At 34.8% G+C, this 18,495-nt stretch overlaps 3 protein-coding genes across 3 annotated transcripts; all 3 read left to right on the forward strand.

Moving 5' to 3' along the window:
• Window positions 1-8,320: 8,320 nt before the first annotated feature.
• On the forward strand, window positions 8,321-11,936 carry LOC126697424 (phragmoplastin interacting protein 1). Its single transcript, XM_050394419.1, has 4 exons — window positions 8,321-8,975; window positions 9,672-9,843; window positions 10,973-11,019; window positions 11,115-11,936. Exons 1-4 carry the CDS (start codon window positions 8,446-8,448, stop codon window positions 11,689-11,691), a joined length of 1,326 nt encoding a protein of 441 aa, XP_050250376.1. The 5' UTR covers window positions 8,321-8,445; the 3' UTR covers window positions 11,692-11,936.
• Window positions 11,937-12,633: 697 nt separating this feature from the next.
• LOC126697425 (protein SOSEKI 5-like) lies at window positions 12,634-15,075 on the forward strand. Its single transcript, XM_050394420.1, has 3 exons — window positions 12,634-13,452; window positions 13,617-13,686; window positions 14,091-15,075. Exons 1-3 carry the CDS (start codon window positions 13,233-13,235, stop codon window positions 14,695-14,697), a joined length of 897 nt encoding a protein of 298 aa, XP_050250377.1. The 5' UTR covers window positions 12,634-13,232; the 3' UTR covers window positions 14,698-15,075.
• A 1,931-nt stretch (window positions 15,076-17,006) lies between these two features.
• Window positions 17,007-17,706, forward strand: LOC126697426 (uncharacterized). The gene is made up of 2 exons (XM_050394421.1): window positions 17,007-17,343; window positions 17,471-17,706. Exons 1-2 carry the CDS (start codon window positions 17,266-17,268, stop codon window positions 17,555-17,557), a joined length of 165 nt encoding a protein of 54 aa, XP_050250378.1. The 5' UTR covers window positions 17,007-17,265; the 3' UTR covers window positions 17,558-17,706.
• The last annotated feature ends 789 nt before the right edge of the window (window positions 17,707-18,495 follow it).

Genomic DNA, 18,495 nt, shown 5'->3' on the forward strand with positions numbered 1-18,495 from the left:
TTGTCCACCAGAACTAATGAAACGGTAAAATGAATAAATAAAATAATAAATGTGTTTTAGTGGGTTATTGATTTGTGGGAAGGAGTAGCCTAGTTGTGACATGAGGTTGAGGCCAAAATTTTGTCGGCTTCTTTTTCGTCCGTTTTCTTTTCTCATATTTATAGACATGGTAACTTAGTTGTTCATAACCTTATTAAACATGTCAGTCGTGTCTTATGATGTGAATGGAGAATGTTCCAAGACACATAAACTCTATTCTCTTAACCGATTTTGGCTAGTTTTGCTCAGCTTTTTTAATACAACATGCTGATTTGATTCTCAAAAAAAAAAAACCCTTCAAGCCTCCAATGTAAGTTATTTTATTATATTTTTTTTAATGAGGAAGAGGCAAAAATAAAGTTTTTTTAGATGGTTGTTCAAATAACTTTGTATTCATCTTTTTTTTTTTTTTTTGTCAATTAATTTAACTTTCTGTGTGGTTCATATGTAATCTTGTAAAAAGGTTTGCAAAATTTACTGGAGCCTCGTCCACCACAATTCATAGCTATAAATTTCTTCTTTTTCTTCTACTCTTTTTTTCTTTCTTAAAAGCTAGCTTCATTTAATTTCGGCCAAAATTCACCAAAATAGGCCGGAATGGCCACAATTACTAACATATCAAACAAATATGAACGTTAAAAAAAAAAAAAAAAAAAAAAAACCTACTAAATTTCTTCTTCTTTTAATTTTCCAAATAGTTTTAGGCATAAAACTTAATCAAGGTTTGAGCAACATAGCAGATCTATATTAATGGTCTATATTAGAGACATTGCTAATAAGCTCACAAAGAAAGATGACCAGACTTAACAATTGATTGATCTCAACCTTAAAAATAAATCCTAACTTTGTTTTTGAAGAAGAAGAAGAAGAGTCTTTGAGATTTAAAAGAAGCAGAAGAGGAGGTATAGAGTGTGTTTTCAACAAAGGAGTTAGACCCATATTGGATTTTCACTTATCTTTCTTTGCATCTTTTGGTTGGGTCTTGAGAGAATGATGAATTCAGTGTCGGTTTTGGCTGAGTTGAGGGAGCGGAAGTGATCGATTTTGTAGGTTGGGGATGGAAAAAAAAAAAACAAACAGGGCATCAGGGAGCTGAAAATAAACGTTAAAAATAATAATTAAATAAATAACTAAGGTGTAAATTTGTTAGACATGAAAAATTGATGTGCCAAATTCTCATGAAGTTAACAAAAAGTCCACGACTTCGGTTATATAGTATGTTATGATCTTAGTGTCCCAAATGGATTAAATATAAGCTTAACCATGTGTTTATAAGCTCTTAGGCATTTTTCTCTTGCAAGCCGGTTTTCAAATGTGAGTTCTACTCATGGGTTCCTAACATAGTATTTATAGATAAGTTTAAAATTGTAGTAGATTTTTGTTTTCTTTACGAATATAAATCTAATATCTATGATATTAGACTTTTGAAGTTTTTGTGCTATTAACTACAATGTATGTGCCAAATGTTAAGGAGCTCATATATGGAATGAAATAAATGCATTTATTAATATTGTATTTATCCTTATTTGTGAGTATTAAATATTTATCCTTATGAATTCCTTTTGAATGGTTCAACAATCTTCTCTTGCTTAAGACCAAGTTTTATCTTTTCTTAGTTGGTTGTTCCTTCACCTCCTTAAAGAGAAGTACCAATTTCATACAATATTGGAAATTTCAGTAGAAAAGTAGCAAGCATATCTTTGGAAGTCTATATTCCATATCAAAAAAGGCTAGTGTTCATTGGTCTTTAAAATAGAACTACAAAACCTTATACGGAAAACATATTAGTCCAACAACAAATGGCAATTCACACTTTGATGCAATGTGCATTCCTCGAATGGCCAAAATAAAATAAAAAAACAGCTACTCAAAAACAAAGTAAGATTGCAAGAGCATATTTGCTTCACTTATTGAATACATTACATTTTTTGTGCACAAAGCCATAAATTAGACATGTTTTTTTGTTTGGATAAAATCCCCCACCTATAATTTAAAGGGTCATGTTAATGGATACCCTTAAGGCAATTGTTAATAAATTATAATAGGAAAGTTTTGACATCATTTTCAAAGGAATTATAAAAAGTTGTCAATAACTTTTATTGTTTTATCATTCTCTCAATAAAATATTTCAAAAAATAGTTCCCAAACCCTCATGTTGTTAACAACATTTATTGTTTCAACATTTTCCTAATTTAAATACATACAATATCATAAGCCCTTTGTTTGTCCTTTGTATAGTACTTTAATTATTAAAAAAATACATAATTTTTCGTTGGGACAAGTTAAAAATTAATTTTGTAAAATTTGGGACCTTATCTCCTATAATTGGTGAATATATGCAATACCTACAATATAACAACTTTTCCAATAACAAAGTGTGAAATAATAAAAAAATAAAAATAAAACACACACACACACAAGCTCAAACTGACAACTAACTTGCCAAACCCTAAAAACATTCATGACCCATTTATCGTCAACAACCAAACAACTTCAACTCTCAATACTCCTTCCCAACCACAACCTACCAAATTTGGGAAAAAAAAAGGGGGGCAAAAAGTGACTACATAGCCTATTGCATCACACACTTTTGTCAGTGGTATTGACCAAGTAGCAAAATCAGAAAACTTTACAAAACAACCAACTATATGCAAAACAAACCACCAAAACTCTCCTTTTTTTTATTAGTGGTATTGACCAAGCAACAAAACCAAAAAGCTCTACAAAACCACCATCTATATGCAAAACAAACCACCAAAACTCTCATTTTTTATATAGATTATAGAAGATATATTTAACCTCTTTAAATATTATTTTAGTTAAAATTTTTGAATTTTGTGGTACTTTATTTTATTTTTATATTAATAAATTCTTATTTCATCACGGTCTAACCTCAATCGAATTTCGATTAAACCTCAAAAATCTTAAACATTTTGTTTTTACGGTTCGTTGCATGGTCCAGGTCTAAAAACTATAACTGTTACTTTATTTAAAGAAATTGATAAGAATAAATAAATTGTTGTCTCAATTAATTGAAACTTAGATAGATGTTGCATGTTTTGTTGAAACATTTATTATTATTTTATCTAAAATGCATGTTGCATGTTTTGTTAAAACACTTATTGTTACTAATCTAAATAACTTTTTTTTTTTTTTGAGAGTGAAAGGTGTAAATATTATTAATACAAGCAAGCCAAATTAGCTTGTATAGAGGACTGAATGTGTGGTAGAAAATAAAGTTGTCTTTTCTTTTAGTATGAGAGTAAAGCAATTTTTCAAATCTTTGAGAAAATAACCTCACATCCTCCAGTAGCAGACCTGTTGGAGATAATGATTGTTCAACCTCTATCAAAGCTTTTATAACAGCCAAGGAGTCCCCCTCAAGGATAGCCTACCTCATACCCATCTCACTAGCGAAGTCCAAAGCTGCCGTTGCCGCCATTGCTTCAACCTCCACTGCACTGTAAGCCTGGGGCAGACGCTTGGTGCATGAGCCTAAAACCAATCCGTTTTCATCCTGGACCACCACACCTATTCCTAACTTGTTTTCCTTTGAAAATACCGTGCCGTCGAAGTTTATTTTGACCAAATTCACTAGAGGAGGCGTCCAATGAGACCGAGAGCTTTGACTTCGATTCTGTACTTGAGGTTCGGTGTCCAGGAGCTTGGAGCGATAGTCCTTCAAGGAGAGTTTTGAGACCTCAGCCATGTCGTGAAGCGCTATTGCAAGTGCTTGTACACGGACTTGGTTTCGTTGGCTCCAAACTGACCAAGCCATAAATGCGAAGAGCTTCAACTACGAAAATCCCATAAGGTCCGATCTGCCCAAACTATATCAACTTCTGCATAGGACCATAATGCATGCAACGGATCCTCAACAGCATCTTTACACTATTCGCATATGGGGCCAGTGATGATGGTTCTTCTCACCAAAGCTTGCTTTGTTGGCATTGCATTGCGGCAAGCCCTCCATATAAAGGTCTTTACCTTCTAAGGCACACGCATAGCCCAAATGGTCTTCCATAACTATTTGTCCCTAAGTAGTGGTACCATGTCTGTGTCCATCAGCTCTACTTCTTCCTTAAGAAATCTATAGCCTGTTTTATAGCTATACTCACCATTACTTGAATAAGGCCAGTATAGGACATCCTCCTTTACTGTTCGGCTTAGTGGAATTTTTTTATCAACTCAGCATCTTCCTCCACAAAAAGCCCATCCACCAAGTCCGTATGCCACTGCCTTGTGTTTTGATCAATTAGGCAACTCACTATATTGTTTTCAAAGTCTTCAATAGGGCATATGGGCAAAAGAGGAAGTTGTTTTCTTGGTAGCCACCGGTGTTGCCATATGTTTATTTTCTCATCGTTTCCAATCCTCCATCTTGAACCCCTTTGAATGATATCCCTCCCTACCAAAATACTCTTCCAAGCATACGACCCCATCCTTGAATCTGAAGCTTCCATGATTGTTGTGTTGGGGAAAAACGTGCCTTGAACACCTTGTAAAAGAGAGAGGTTTGGTTGTGCAAAAGTCTCCAGGCCTGTTTTGCTAGTAATGAGTCATTAAACATGGCTAGATCTCTAAACCCCATTCCACCAATTGTCTTGAACTTTGTCATTTCTTCCCACCTCACCCAATGAATTTTTCTCCGATCTCCTTGTTGTCTCCACCAAAATTTCTTAATTAAAACTTTGATTTCATTGCACAAGCCAATGGGTAGTTTAAAACATCCCATTGTGTAGGTGGGAATAACTTGAATAACTGCCTTCAACAAAACTTCCCTACCCGCTTGAGATAGTAATTTTCCTTCCCACCCTTGCAATTTTCTCCACACCCTCTCCTTGATGTAGTTAAATCTTGCTTTTTTACCTTTACCCACAAAGGAAGGAAGACCCAAATACCGATCATATTGCTTAATTTCAAGAACGTCCAAGGCCACCATAATCTCATGCTTCACTTCAGTGGAGGTGTAGTTGCTGAAAAATAATGATGTCTTGATCCTATTAACCTTTTGTCCCAAAACTGCTTCATACATGTCCAAAATCTCCAACACCTTGCCACATTCTTCCATAATTGCCTTGCAAAAGAGAAGACTATCGTTTGCGAAGAGCAAATGGGTTAGTTTTGGTCCTCTCCTACAAAGAGAAAAACCATGTATGTCACCATTACTTTCCGCTCTCTTTATAAGCCCATTCAGCCCTTCAATACAAAGCAAAAATAGAAAAGGAAATAGTGGATCACCCTGTCTAATCCCATGGGTAGGTTGAATCAAACCTCATAGTTCACCATTTACTAGGACCGAGTAGGAAATTGTTTTCACACACCCCATAATCAACTGCACCCACCTTTCATTAAACCCCAATTTCCTCATGAGTTTTTCAAGGAAATTCCAATCTACCCAACCATAAGCCTTACTTATATCTAGTTTAATTGCCATAAAACCATGAGTTCTAGACTTATAATTTTGTAGGCTATGTAGGGTTTCAAAAGCCACCAAGATGTTATCAGATATCAATCTATCTTTTATGAAGGTCGTTTGGTGTTCTGTTATAATGTGTGGGATTAATTTTTTCAACTGATTTGCAAGGACTTTTGAATAGATCTTATAAATAACACTACAAAGGCTAATGGGGTGATATTAGTGAGCATGTTCAAGATTATGAATTTTGGGAATGAGAGCAATAAACGTATGGTTTAGAGGAATGGGTAGGATACCTGAATTCAACCATGTTAAAATGGAAGAAGTGATGTCTTGACCAACTGTGCCCCAAAAGTGTTGGTAAAAAAGTGTTGACATTCCATCCGGCCTAGGAGCCTTGAGGGGTGCCATTTGCTTCAAGGCAGTATCTACTTCTTGTTCACTAAATTCTTGGCTTAACATATTATTCATATTCTCATCAATAATTGTAGGGACACATGACAACACCTTCTAATACCCATTTGACTCACTTGAAGAAAAAAGGGCTTGAAGTAGTCAACCAACACTCCTGCAATATCACTTTGCTGGACACGCCAATTACATTCCTCATCTCTAATACCCTCCACCTTATTTCTTCTATACCTTCTTGTTGCACAAGCATGGAAATATTTTGTGTTTCTATCCCCATTCCTTGTCCAAAGTAATCTTGACCTTTGAGCCCACATAGTAGACTCCCTATCCAGCAATACATCAATCTCTTTCTTTAGTTGTCTCACCCGAAAGTTATTCCCATTGACCATGGTTGCTTCTTCAGCTTTTAGTAGAAGCTTCTTCAATCGGTCCAATTCTCTTCGCACATTTCCAAAAACGTTTTTGTCCCACCAAGTCAAATCCTTCCCACATTTGTCAACTTTGGCCAAAACATCTCCATTAAACTTGAAAGTTCCATCACCTTTCCATGCCGAAAAAACTACCTCCTCACACCCCCTATTTGACAACCACATCTCCTCAAATTAGAATAATTTTTTCCGCAAAGGAGGGTCCAATCTTGATGGTAATATGGAGAGGAATATGGTCTGATGAATCACACCTCAAGTGATGAACTTTTGTACCTGGTAATTTTAAAAACCAACTACTAGTGGCCAAGCACCTATCAAGTCGTTCCCAAATTGAATTACCATTCTCAAAATGCCTACTCCAAGTGTATTTTGAACCCTCATAACCCAAGTCCATAAAACCACAATAATCAATCACTTCTTTAAACAACTACATTTGTTTTTATCAACTAGAAAATGCATGTTGCATGTTTCCTTAAAACACTTATTGTTATTTTATCTAAAGAAATTAATAAGAACTAATAAGTTGTTGACTCTATCTAAAAAATTGTTTTCATTCAAAATAGGGTTTGGTTTACCTCTAGTACTTTTTTAACTGGAGGTGTCCTTTTGTTTTAAATACACAATAGCAAGTGATAGTGAGTTTTAATTTCCACATTTTATTTAGTTAGTGGGTGATGTGACCGTTTCTTATTAAAATCAAAGGAGATTCCAGTTTAAAAAGTACTGGAAGTAAGCCAAACCCTTCAAACTAATTTTGTGAAACCACTTGGTGCAACTACAACTTAGAAAAATTTGCTACAAATTTTTTTTTTTTTTTTTTTTTTGAGAAAGAAAATCGCTACAATTTAGTGAAGTCATTTGGTACAATCACGACTTCTAAACCTAACTTATATACACACACACACATAGACACACACACACCAAAGTAAAATAAATGTTACTTTTATTTCACTAATTCAATCAAAATTTGAAAAATATTTTCTCATAAATAGATTTATGGACAAAGTTTAGTTACAAAATTGGTTGTAACTTTAGTCTACAAATTTACTCAATATTTTTTAATTGAAGGTGAATTTTGACAAAATAGATTTATAGACAAGGTTTATTTACAAAATTGGTTGTAGCCGCAGTTTATAACTTTACTTAATATTTTTTTTATTGGAAGTGAATTTTAACAAATCTACCATTGGATTACATCTTCTTATTATATCTTCCATACTTGTAAAATTTTTAGAAAATTAAAAATTAATAACTATATCATCAATAAATTGTTTAAATTGGAAGTTTTTGTAGTTTAAAATTATGCATAAAATATAAGCTAATAGGTCATATGGTAAATAATATCCAATTGACACGTGTATTAAAAGTGTAAAGAACATGCAATTTAATGTTAGATTTTCAAAATATATAATAATTTTATTTTATTGAGTAAGATTATAATCTAATCATTTTGCAACTAAACTTTAGTCATAGGATAAAAAGGTGTGGTCCGATCAAAGGGTTTTTTTTTTTTTTTTTTTGAATCATACTTTATTACTCTAAACTATACCCCAAGTTACACTTTGCACCTTAAATTTTTCGAATGCATATTTTGCACTCTAAACTATTACCCTTGTTATACTTTGCACCCCGACATTAAGTTTGCCAATAACTTGGATGGAAAGGTATGATATAATGTGAAATGAACCAATTTCCCATCTTCTCAATCCATTAAAAATAAAGGAAAAATTACACTTTACCACTCTAAACAATACTCTTGATTACACTTTGCATCTTAAACTTTTTATTTTCCTCCAAGTTAACAGCAAACTTAATATTAGGATGTACAGTGTAGCAAGAGTCATTGTTTAGAGTGCATTTAAAAAACTTACAGTACAAAATGTAATCTAGAGTATAGTTTAGGATGGTAAAATGTTTTTTTTTTTTTTTCTTTTTTCTTTTCCATTTAGCTGACGTGGATACTAAACGACCCACAGTCTGCAAGTGAAAACGGCAAAACAAACTCATGTAGTTTACTATCTTCTCCGCTGCGCTGTTCGAGAAAAACGGTGCGTTTCACTACTTCTTAGCTTTACAAAGAAAACCCCCCAAACGGTTCGTCTCTCTCTGTGTGGAAGAGCAAGCCGCCATTGTTGTAGTATTGTAAGGATGGTTTTATCGAACAAGAAGCTAAAGAGAAAGCTAAGAGCCGAGCTAGCCGAGACAATAACGAAAACCGTGTCAGAATCAGACCCGAATAACGGTGGTCCGACAAAACCAGACCCGAATGCAAAGCCCCAATTGTCTCTGAAAGAGCTTATAGACTCGGCGACGCAAAAACCCAGATTGACAAAGAGAGAGAAACGCAGAAAAAAGTTATCTTTAGAGGACCCAGAGGCTGTGAAGAGTAGGAGAAGTGGTGGTGGTGGTGACCCTGAAGAGAAAGAAGGTGGGTCTGAGAGTTTGGTTGAGAAGAAGAAGAAAAAGAAGAGGAAGAGAGAGGAGGAGGAGGTAAAGGATGTTGCTTTGGATTCAGAGGAAAATGGGGTTGTGAAGGAGGCCAAGAAATCTAATAAGAAGAAGAAGAAGAAAAAGGTTAAGAAGAAGAAGGAGGAGGGTAAGAGTGAGGAAGAGAACAATGCTGCTGAGCTTGGGAGTGAAGGGAAAGGGGTCATGGAGACAAATAAGAATGGTGAGAGGTAATTTGAGAAGATACCCTTGTGCCCATTTTGGGTTTTGTCATTTTTGTTCACCTTTGTTTGTATGATTATGTTGTGTTTATTTGGCATATAGGAAGTTATGAGGTCTTAGCTTCTTCTTAGTATACAGTAGGAAAAGTATTTGTTCTTCATTGAGTTCTAAATTTGTTTATATATTGTGGTTTTGAGTTGATTGTGTGGTATTGATATTGAATGCATTTGTTATTCTGTTTTGGTTGGCTAGAGAAACTGGCAAAAGGAGAAGGAAATCAACATATTGAGCATGACATTGCTTTTTCCACTCTAAATATGATGCTTTTACTAATGACTGTAGAGACTAACTTGGGTAGGTGCAGTGATTTCATACAAAACATGTATTCCTATATATATTCCGAATTTTAAGTTAATGCTTGATGTTGGTTTATAATATAAGAACTGAATAGTGTAACTCACAGCCACTAAGCCAAATAGTTGTATTTTGATTTACATTGGCCATAACAATGGCAAAACCTAAGTTTAAAGATATTAGATCGTTTTAGGTCCTCTCCCCTACATTTTCCTTAAATAAACAAAAAATCATCTTCTTATGTAAAAAAGGATTTTAGTTTGAATTGATGGTGTCTTCTTTCTCTATGGGAATGATGATGGTTTTGTAGCTTTTCACTCATTATGCGTGTTTTCTATATTGTTTAACAGTCAATCATATGAGGAGGTTGTTAAAAAAATCTATGTTGGAGGCATTCCATATTACTCGACGGAGGATGATATTCGAAGTTTCTTTGAAAGCTGTGGTACTATAACTGAAATTGATTGTATGAAGTTTCCTGAGAGTGGGAAGTTCAGAGGAATTGCCATTATTAGTTTCAAGGTAAGTAATTACGTAGATTGTCTACCGCATTTAGATAATTTAGACTGGGAAGTTTTTCTATTTTGATAATTACAATTGTAACATAACTTTGATGAGTTTTTTTGCTCCCTTAAAAGCTAGATATTGGTTGCTATAGAAAACAAGTGAAAATAAACTTATAAATATGAAGATATCACATCAATGCTCTTGTTTTTTAAGATTACTGAGGTGATCTAAAAACCTAACTGGCCAGCCTAGCACAAGATTGGTCCAAATCATGAGATCTTGTTTTCAAAAAATTGAGAAAGGTTGTGGCCATGTGTGTGTCTGCTTGGAAGTGGCCAATGAGTTCTGGCAAATGGCAGTTCCTCCTCCCACAAGTATGGGTGGAATGTGAGGTCATGCCATCATGGGTTTGAAACCATTAAGTCCATGACTTCCAATAAAAAACTGTGTTTGTTTGCAAGAGAAAATGAAAAGGGGTAGGGGTTGGGGGTGGTGGTGGTGGTGGTGACAGAGAAAGAAGGAACAAAAGGAACAAGATGGTTCCTACCTGGACTGTTTGTTTTTCCGGTTTGACCATTGAGCTGGACTAGAACCTCTTTGGGCATAGTTTGGGGAGGCACATGTTGCTATACCTCTTGACCATTCTTAGTTGAAGGTGGCTTCTTTCTTGTAGGAATCACAAGGGTTTCAATTTTTAACTAATTTCAAGCCTCTTGTTTCTTGCTGTACTTCAATGTTAATACCCAACCTTTGGCATTATCCTTTCAAATGCATGCTCCCTCGTATGTGATGCATGTAAGATATTAGGAGCATGCCTTGAAATGTAGGCTCATTTATACCTTAGGCATGCACCGCATACATGGATAAAAGTTCCTTATTTTCATTGTCAACTAAATCTTTATGGAATAGCAGAGAGGCCAATTTCTACTATGATGGCATATAAACTGGTTAACAGATTGGATAGAGCAACTTAAATTTGCTGAAAAACAAAAAGGCAAAGTTTCCAAGGGTTTGAGATTCTTTATTTTTTCCTGAAATTTGCTGAATCCTGAATGGTTCTTGTTTCCTAATTCCTGGTCTGCTTGATCTTACTGTTAAATTTTCAATTCCTGCTTTGCTTGATCTAACTCTTACATTTTTACAGACTGAAGCTGCAGCTAAACGAGCCTTGGCCCTTGATGGAGCTGATATGTGAGTAGCATATACACAAAATTTCCCTTCAATTACCCATATATATTGTTTTTGCGTAATTCCACATCATGCTTATGTAGCTTCTAATGTATCAGGGGTGGACTGTATCTAAAAATCCAGCCTTATAAGGCAACAAGAGTCATCAAATTACCTGATTTTGCCCCCAAAATTGTTGAGGGATACAATAGAATCTATGTTGGAAATTTGTCATGGGATATAACGGAGGATGAACTGCGGAAATTTTTTTCCGACTGCAATATATCATCTATACGTTTTGGTGAGGACAAGGAAACAGGGGAGTTCCGTGGCTATGCCCATGTTGATTTCTCTGACAGTTTGTCACTGACAATGGCATTAAAGTTGGATCAACAAATTGTGTGCGGAAGACCTGTCAAGATCAGTTGTGCAGTCCCTATGAAAGGAGCGGGAATCAAGTCAAGATCTGCGCATACAAGCGAAGTAGCTGATAATGCTACAAGTCAAGGAGCTGATAATACTACAAATCAAATAGCTGATAATGCTGCAAATCAAGTAGCTGATAAAGCTGAACAGAGTTCAGTCAGTGGTAAGATAAGGAGGAGAACATGCTATGAGTGTGGTGAAAAGGGCCATCTATCATCAGCTTGTCCAAAGAAGCAAAATGCTGATCCAACAAATTCTGGTGCTAGTTAAGCATATAGGGAGTTACAGAATTGCCATCCTTTGTTTCTGTTGATCTATCAATATTCATAGATAGGTGAAATAGTTTTCTTTTTGTTTAATTTTATTTCTCTTTTTAGGAACAACTTTTGCTTAACTTTGTTGGAACGGCCTGAACAGCCACGTGTAGTTGCTGTTAAAGTTAGTATTCCAAATTTTGTTCAAAATGATTGCTGCAAAGAGTCTAAGGAATCAGTGAAGCACATTATATTTGATTACTTTCTCCTATTATTACTCATATAAATGATGTAAATCTTATTGTTGTTTCATTAGGTCATTAATTTTCAATCATTCGGATGGTACACTTTTTGTTGCCCCGTCTGATCTAGTGAGACTGGTATTAATCACAATCATTGTCATGTATCTCCTTAGTTTGTAAACCTTTTTATAATAAAATTGATTGTAGCTTTAGCATTTTCTGTATCAGCCATCACCTATGGTTTCTTCCACAACCCCTTTGGGCCAAGCAAAGTTCACAACATCCGGGCTTCTTATGAGCAACGTTTAAGGATAGCTCTGGATGGTGTTCAATTGCGTTCTGAGGTTGGTCTTGTGCTTATTCCAGAAAGGACACAATCCCCTTTAAAGGATTCTGTTTGGACTCAATGGTAAATAGTAATTCATGATTCTATTCTATCCAAATACTTGAAACAAACCAAATGTCAAACAAATTGGTTGATTTTCCAAATCTCAGACGAAGCTTAGCACTAGCTAGCCAAAAATGTGACAGAAATATTGTAAGTGATCACGACTCTCGTAACATTTAATATGATTTTGGACATTTCTTCCTATTTGTGACTAGAAAAACTGGAGTGGAAGAGTTCTTGCACTCAGCAGCACATAATGGATGGCCGGGAGATAGTATTTGATAAATCAAGCTTAGCCTTAGTCAGTAATAGCTCCTGTTTGGAGCTTCAGAGTCAGCAGATTCTCTATTAGCTTCCGTGGTTTCAGTTTGGCAGCTATAGGATATGGTCCAACTTGCCTTCCAAGAGCGTCATGGTTTCACGGGACTAGCCTTTGGCTTTTACTGATGCATTGAAAAAAGAAGTTTTGTCTTAAGCCTACTTTAACCCGTGAGCTTGTTAATAATAGACAATACATTTTATGGAACATGTTGGCATTTGGCCCTACACTTGCACCAAACATTACAGAGATCGTTCTAAATTATTGCCTCATAAGAAATTTGCTGCATAAACTTATATGCAAATGACCTTAAGATTGGTTGATGTTGATTCAAATTTCAGCAATGACAAAATTTGATGGGCAAAACTTCAATTGTTTTACTTCTTTGTTTGATAAAAGCTGTCGGTTTGCTCCCTCTATTGACTAACCAAATCCACCAGCCATGCTCTATATTACTATATATTACTTCTGTCATTTCCCAAGCCATGTTCTTATAAATATGATCTCCCTGACTACCTATATATAACTTTTTAAAACTTCACGTTTCCCAACTATATTTTTTTTTATGTACCTTAAGTAATGAATTGCTTTACTTTATTCAGATAATTATGGCAGTCGATTCAGCAGGAAGGAAAGTGTCATGCATGCCAAGGCAATGGCAAGACAGAGACACTAGTCCCGAGAGAACCAAGGTTTGGATGGAGCCAAAGTCGAAGACAACTGAGCAAAAAGTTCCCGTCATTTACTACCTCTCCCGCAATGGCCAGCTCGAGCAACCTCATTTCATGGAGGTCCCTCTCTCTTCACCAAAAGGACTCTATCTCAGAGGTAAATTCCGTAAAACAGAACAAAACACAGTAAAACTCAATAGTATCACTTGATCAAATATGAAGCTTGAATACTAAAGAGTCAGAGACCCAAAAGTGCACTAAACACAGTATGAAAATTCAATATTAGTAGTATCTTCTTGTTTAAAATTTTCTGTTTCTCAGATGTGATGAACAGACTAAATTTTCTTCGAGGACAAGGCATGGCCAACATGTATTCCTGGTCTTCAAAAAGGTAAATCTAATTATATTCCCTGCACATATTTTGCTCCTTTAAACTCTGGCCGGTTTCTAAGAAATTGGAAAAATGCTAAAGCCACTACCAATTTTACTGTCAAAGGCTTACAAACTAACCTAATAATGAACGTGATTGATGTCACTTCAACAACATAATAAATCAATGTTTAAATTACTTTTTTGCGATTGGTGACACATCAAATTGTAAGACTAAAAGTACTAAATTAAAGTACTAAATTTGTAATTTTTCCTAGGTATAAACCAAACCTTTTCAGCTAAACAATTAATAAACTAATCGTAAGAGTCAAAATTTTAATACTATCTTGAAATTTTCTTCATATTATTTTTCAGCAACCAAATAGATTGTGTCATTTAATTTTTATATATTATTTTTTCATTCAGGAGCTACAAGAATGGATTTGTGTGGCAAGACTTGTCTGACAATGACTTCATATACCCTTGTCACGGCCAAGAATACGTTTTCAAAGGTTCACAACTCCTTGAAACTTCTTTAAGCTTTCGATCCTATGAAACAGTATCATCAATATCATCAACCTCAAACAATTCCTTCGACACAAGCACTTCGAGTATAGACTCCAATATCCCTACAGTCATTGTGAGGAAAAAGAATCAGTCATGGAATTCATTTGATGACCTTCGTGAATATGAAGTTTACAAGGCCAGAGCTGGTGGGGAATTTGCTGCAAAAGCATCTAATAATGCAGCCACACAGACTGAGGATAAGGGGAGGCAGAAAAGGAAGGATAGTGAAAAAGTTGAAGAGTGTGAAGGGAATGATGTAACTGAGATGAAGGGTCATGAAGAGGTTCACTTGGCATTTTCAAAGGATGGTTTTGGAGGGTTAGGTAGTTTGGAGGGGTCTAAGGAGGTTCGTGTTAGAAATCTGCTGGCGGAGAATGATTGTCCCAGTGAGAAGAAGAAGAAGGCATCTAAGGTTCTGATGCAGTTGATCAGTTGTGGATCAAGAGGGATCAAAGATCGATTGTGAGTCAATAGCAAGAATGGATCCATTTCATGTTATTTAAACTTTTAAATAAAGTGACATTCAGGGCTGTAAGTTCTACAAAATAAATTTTTAATCGTAAAATGGGCCATGTGTATTTCAAATGAAACAGAGAGAATCTAGAGTGTGTAAAGTAGGACAAGTACCATAAGAAGTACAAAAATGAGTTGTGGATATATTTATCAAGAAATGAGCTATGCACATTATAGTCAGTGCACTATAAAGTGTAACACTCTTATTGTGATAGAAGAATTTTGTTCTACAGTTCATGAGGTCATTAGTTGGGATTTCTTTGTTGCTTTTGAAATTTGAAGACATGGGCCAATGCGGTTTTCAATGATTGGATTGAATGTTTGATGTACATATTCATGATGTATTTTTCGCTTGTAAAGCATTGCTTATGGAATGTATTTGTATCTTTTGTCTTATACTCCTTGCTTAGCTTCCTTTTGATTGATCTGTGTGGCTGAGCTTCTTTTCTTTTCTTTTCTTTTTTATAGGTAGATAATGAGAGGGGAGGAAATATGGGATTTGAATCACAAATATGAGACACAATAAAGAATGTCATTATCCTATACTATCACTTGATTCTCTGTTTGATTGCTTTAAGTACATTAGAAACAGATAAATGTCTACAGTGAGACAGTTAGCTCATCATATAAAATTGATGGACTATGAGAAAATCCACTTCGAGAATAATTTCCATATAATTTGTGTCTCACATAAGTATCAACCCCACTCTTATTTCCCAAATTCATGTAATTATATATATAAAAAATGTTTATTCCCCCTTACAACTACTAACGGACTAACGAAAGGTTAGAGAATTCAAATCCAATTTTTCATTTCTGGGATAGCCAAGTAACACTACCAATTTACAAGTACCATAACCAACATGGAAATTGAATTATACTAATCATAGAATGACTCACTTTTCTGTATTGAAAAGAAATTAAATTGATAATTCTACATTGTGTATAGCAGAACTTCTCCCTAGACCCTACTTTTAGAATTTATAAATATGGATGTTCATATTAGAAATGATTAGTATTTTTCTTCCATACTGCATGCAAACAAAAAAGTAAACTAACTGTACACTTGTAAACAAAATAGTATTTTTCTTTCACTAAAATATTTCTTTATTTAAGCAGAGATCAGTAGATTTGCTGTTGACCAACTCCATGGTTCTTGTTCCTTCCTTGCCAAAGAAAACAAAAATATTAACCAACTGCAAGGGTTCGATTATGATTTTTGCAGTTTCTTAATGATCTTTTGTCTAGTGGAGCCCTATGTCTTTTTGCACTTTTCTCCCAAAGTTTAGGCTATTGTTATTTTTTAATATATTTACTAAATTGTATGACATCTCTGGCTCCTTCTCCTCTCATAAAGCCAAATGGCATCTCTCTTCATTTTTTAATTCAAGATGCAACATATATGTGCAATATCCCAATAAAAAATCTTTAAAAACTGAAACTCTCTTGCCCATGTTGATTAGTTTTTTCAGCTTCCAGTGAATTTGAATCTAAGCTAGAACAACCACGTGAGCTTGATCACATGCACCGCTTAATAATGGGGAGTAAATAATGCCGTTGATTATGAATACGAGTTTGAAATTTATATTTTTTAATAAATTCGGATTTAGATTTTAGAATAGGTACTATTAACCCAAATTTGTCTTTTTTCTATTCTTAATGAGTACTCTTAACCCAAATGTATTTGAACTTGGTGAGAGAGTGTAATTAAGTGTGTATGTTTAACAGTTAGTTTATTTCTCAAAAAAAAAAAAGTAGGTGCACCGAAATAGACCAAAGTAGGCCAAAATAGATTGAAGTAAATTAAATAAATTGAATGGTCCAAAATAGACAGAACTTACCCAATGGTATCAAAATGGACTGAAATGCATCAGAGTGGACCAAATGGACCGAACTTATCTAGTGAGACCAAAATAAACTAAAATACACCAAAGTGGACCGAAATGAACTGAAATAGATTGATTAGACCGAATTGACCTAATGAAATTGAAATGAATCGAAGTTGACCGAATGCCGGTATTTAATCAATTGAGGATCATAACCCATTTTAAAATTTTGGTAAGAAGACTTACACTATGTTTGGAAAACACAAGGGAGATGGAAAAGAAAGAAAAAGGGTCAGAGAAAAGAAAATGGCTTATCAATGGGCTCTACCCATAAAGCTATTTATTCTCTCTCCTTTTCAAGGAAAGGAAATGATGGGCCTGAGTGGAAAATATATAGTTCACTTTTCCATTTTTTTTTTTTTTCACTATTCATCTAAACCAAACACTGGATTTACTTTCCTTTCCCTTCAAACCAAACATAACCAGAGTTAGTGTAGTATCAGCATGAACTGGGCCAAGCCTAACCCACCTTTTCTAAAGGTTTTGGGCTACATCAATATAGGCAAGCTTTGTTTCCAAATCTACTAATCTCTGGTCCAAAAACAAAATTTTATTTTCAAAAGCTCTGTTTTACCGATCAAAAATAAAGGCAACAAAGGCAGAGCATTTCAAGGGTTAGGGTTTTGAATTTGAACATGGAAGTGAAGAATCTGCTCAAGGACAAGAAATTCTGGTTCGCCTCTTTTCTCATTGCCTGGGCTGCTGCTCTCCAAGTAAGCTAAATTCTTATACATCCCCCAACCCACACTGTTGTAGTACACTCAACACTGTATTATATAATACTACATTCATTCAATTTTGTGATAGAATTTGTGGAAAATTTTGTGGGTTTTGGTGCAGGGGCACATGATATGGTTGCAGAGGCAAGACTCATTCAAGCAGAAGTTTGGTAATATTGATCAAAACACTAGTGATGCTGAAGAATGAGTCACTTTGATATTAGATTAGATTTAAGCAGAGCTACATTTTGGGGGCAAAGTTTTTAAGTCAAAAAGCTTGTTTCTTTTTTGGAGAATACTTGTGAAACTGATCACAAATTTACAGTCTTTATGTAAATAAAAAGACCCATTTCTTAATTTTTGAATATTGTCTAGTTTTTGCTCTGATTGGCTTGGTTACTTGCTAGCATGTTGGTTGAAGATATTAGTGTTGTGGGCTTGGATCTAATTTTATGGGCGGCACCACAGATATACACTAAGTTTTTAGTAATGGGAATTGGGAAGGATAGCTTGAAGTATTTCAAATGGTACTTTGCTTAATGTGGATGCTGTACAATGCTTTTGATATTGAGAAAATAAAGTGGTTATGTGTTGGAAAGAAACTTGTAAAAACTTGCATAACTCCTTGACTGAAAGGCTGAATTCAGAATCCTTAAGATGGAGTTTGGTTGTTTTATAGGACAGTTTGTAATGTTCATGGTTAGATGAAGATTCTAAGTTCAGTGAGACACCACGTTGAATCCATACATAATTTTTGCGTAAATGAGTAGCATAATCAAAGGCAAATTTGATAGCAAATACATCTATCAGTTAAAGTTATAGAACTAGTTGAAGTTGTAAGTAATACCACTCTTGCTAATAAATATATGTAGCTTTGAGTAGCTTATATCTTGTGACCATTGAGATTTTCTTCACACCAGTTGTATGATAGATATGGAAAAGAAATGGAAAGACAGTAAACATGGGACGTTTTATCCTGGTACATCTGCAGCTTCTAACATGCAGGAATCAAGAAATAATGGCGTAGGATGAAGGCCATTTTATGGTGTTATAACAATATGATAGGATAAAACAATGTTGCTATGTTCTTTCACAAGTGTCAAATAATAAAGAAATTGGTGCCTTAACATATATGTGCTTTGTATT

This window comes from Quercus robur, chromosome 8, assembly GCF_932294415.1.
Source record: "Quercus robur chromosome 8, dhQueRobu3.1, whole genome shotgun sequence".
In the NCBI taxonomy this organism is placed as follows: Eukaryota; Viridiplantae; Streptophyta; class Magnoliopsida; order Fagales; family Fagaceae; genus Quercus; species Quercus robur.

Excerpts from the sequence above, each read along its gene's own strand:
- LOC126697426 (XM_050394421.1), top strand. The coding sequence starts at position 17,266 with ATGGAAGTGAAGAATCTGCTCAAGGACAAGAAATTCTGGTTCGCCTCT. Across the intron at positions 17,344-17,470 it reads CCTGGGCTGCTGCTCTCCAA|GGGCACATGATATGGTTGCA; the intron begins GTAAGCTAAATT and ends GTTTTGGTGCAG.
- LOC126697424 (XM_050394419.1), top strand. The coding sequence starts at position 8,446 with ATGGTTTTATCGAACAAGAAGCTAAAGAGAAAGCTAAGAGCCGAGCTA. Across the intron at positions 9,844-10,972 it reads TTGCCATTATTAGTTTCAAG|ACTGAAGCTGCAGCTAAACG; the intron begins GTAAGTAATTAC and ends ACATTTTTACAG. Across the intron at positions 11,020-11,114 it reads GCCCTTGATGGAGCTGATAT|GGGTGGACTGTATCTAAAAA; the intron begins GTGAGTAGCATA and ends CTAATGTATCAG.
- LOC126697425 (XM_050394420.1), top strand. The coding sequence starts at position 13,233 with ATGGCAGTCGATTCAGCAGGAAGGAAAGTGTCATGCATGCCAAGGCAA. Across the intron at positions 13,453-13,616 it reads AAAAGGACTCTATCTCAGAG|ATGTGATGAACAGACTAAAT; the intron begins GTAAATTCCGTA and ends TCTGTTTCTCAG. Across the intron at positions 13,687-14,090 it reads TATTCCTGGTCTTCAAAAAG|GAGCTACAAGAATGGATTTG; the intron begins GTAAATCTAATT and ends TTTTTCATTCAG.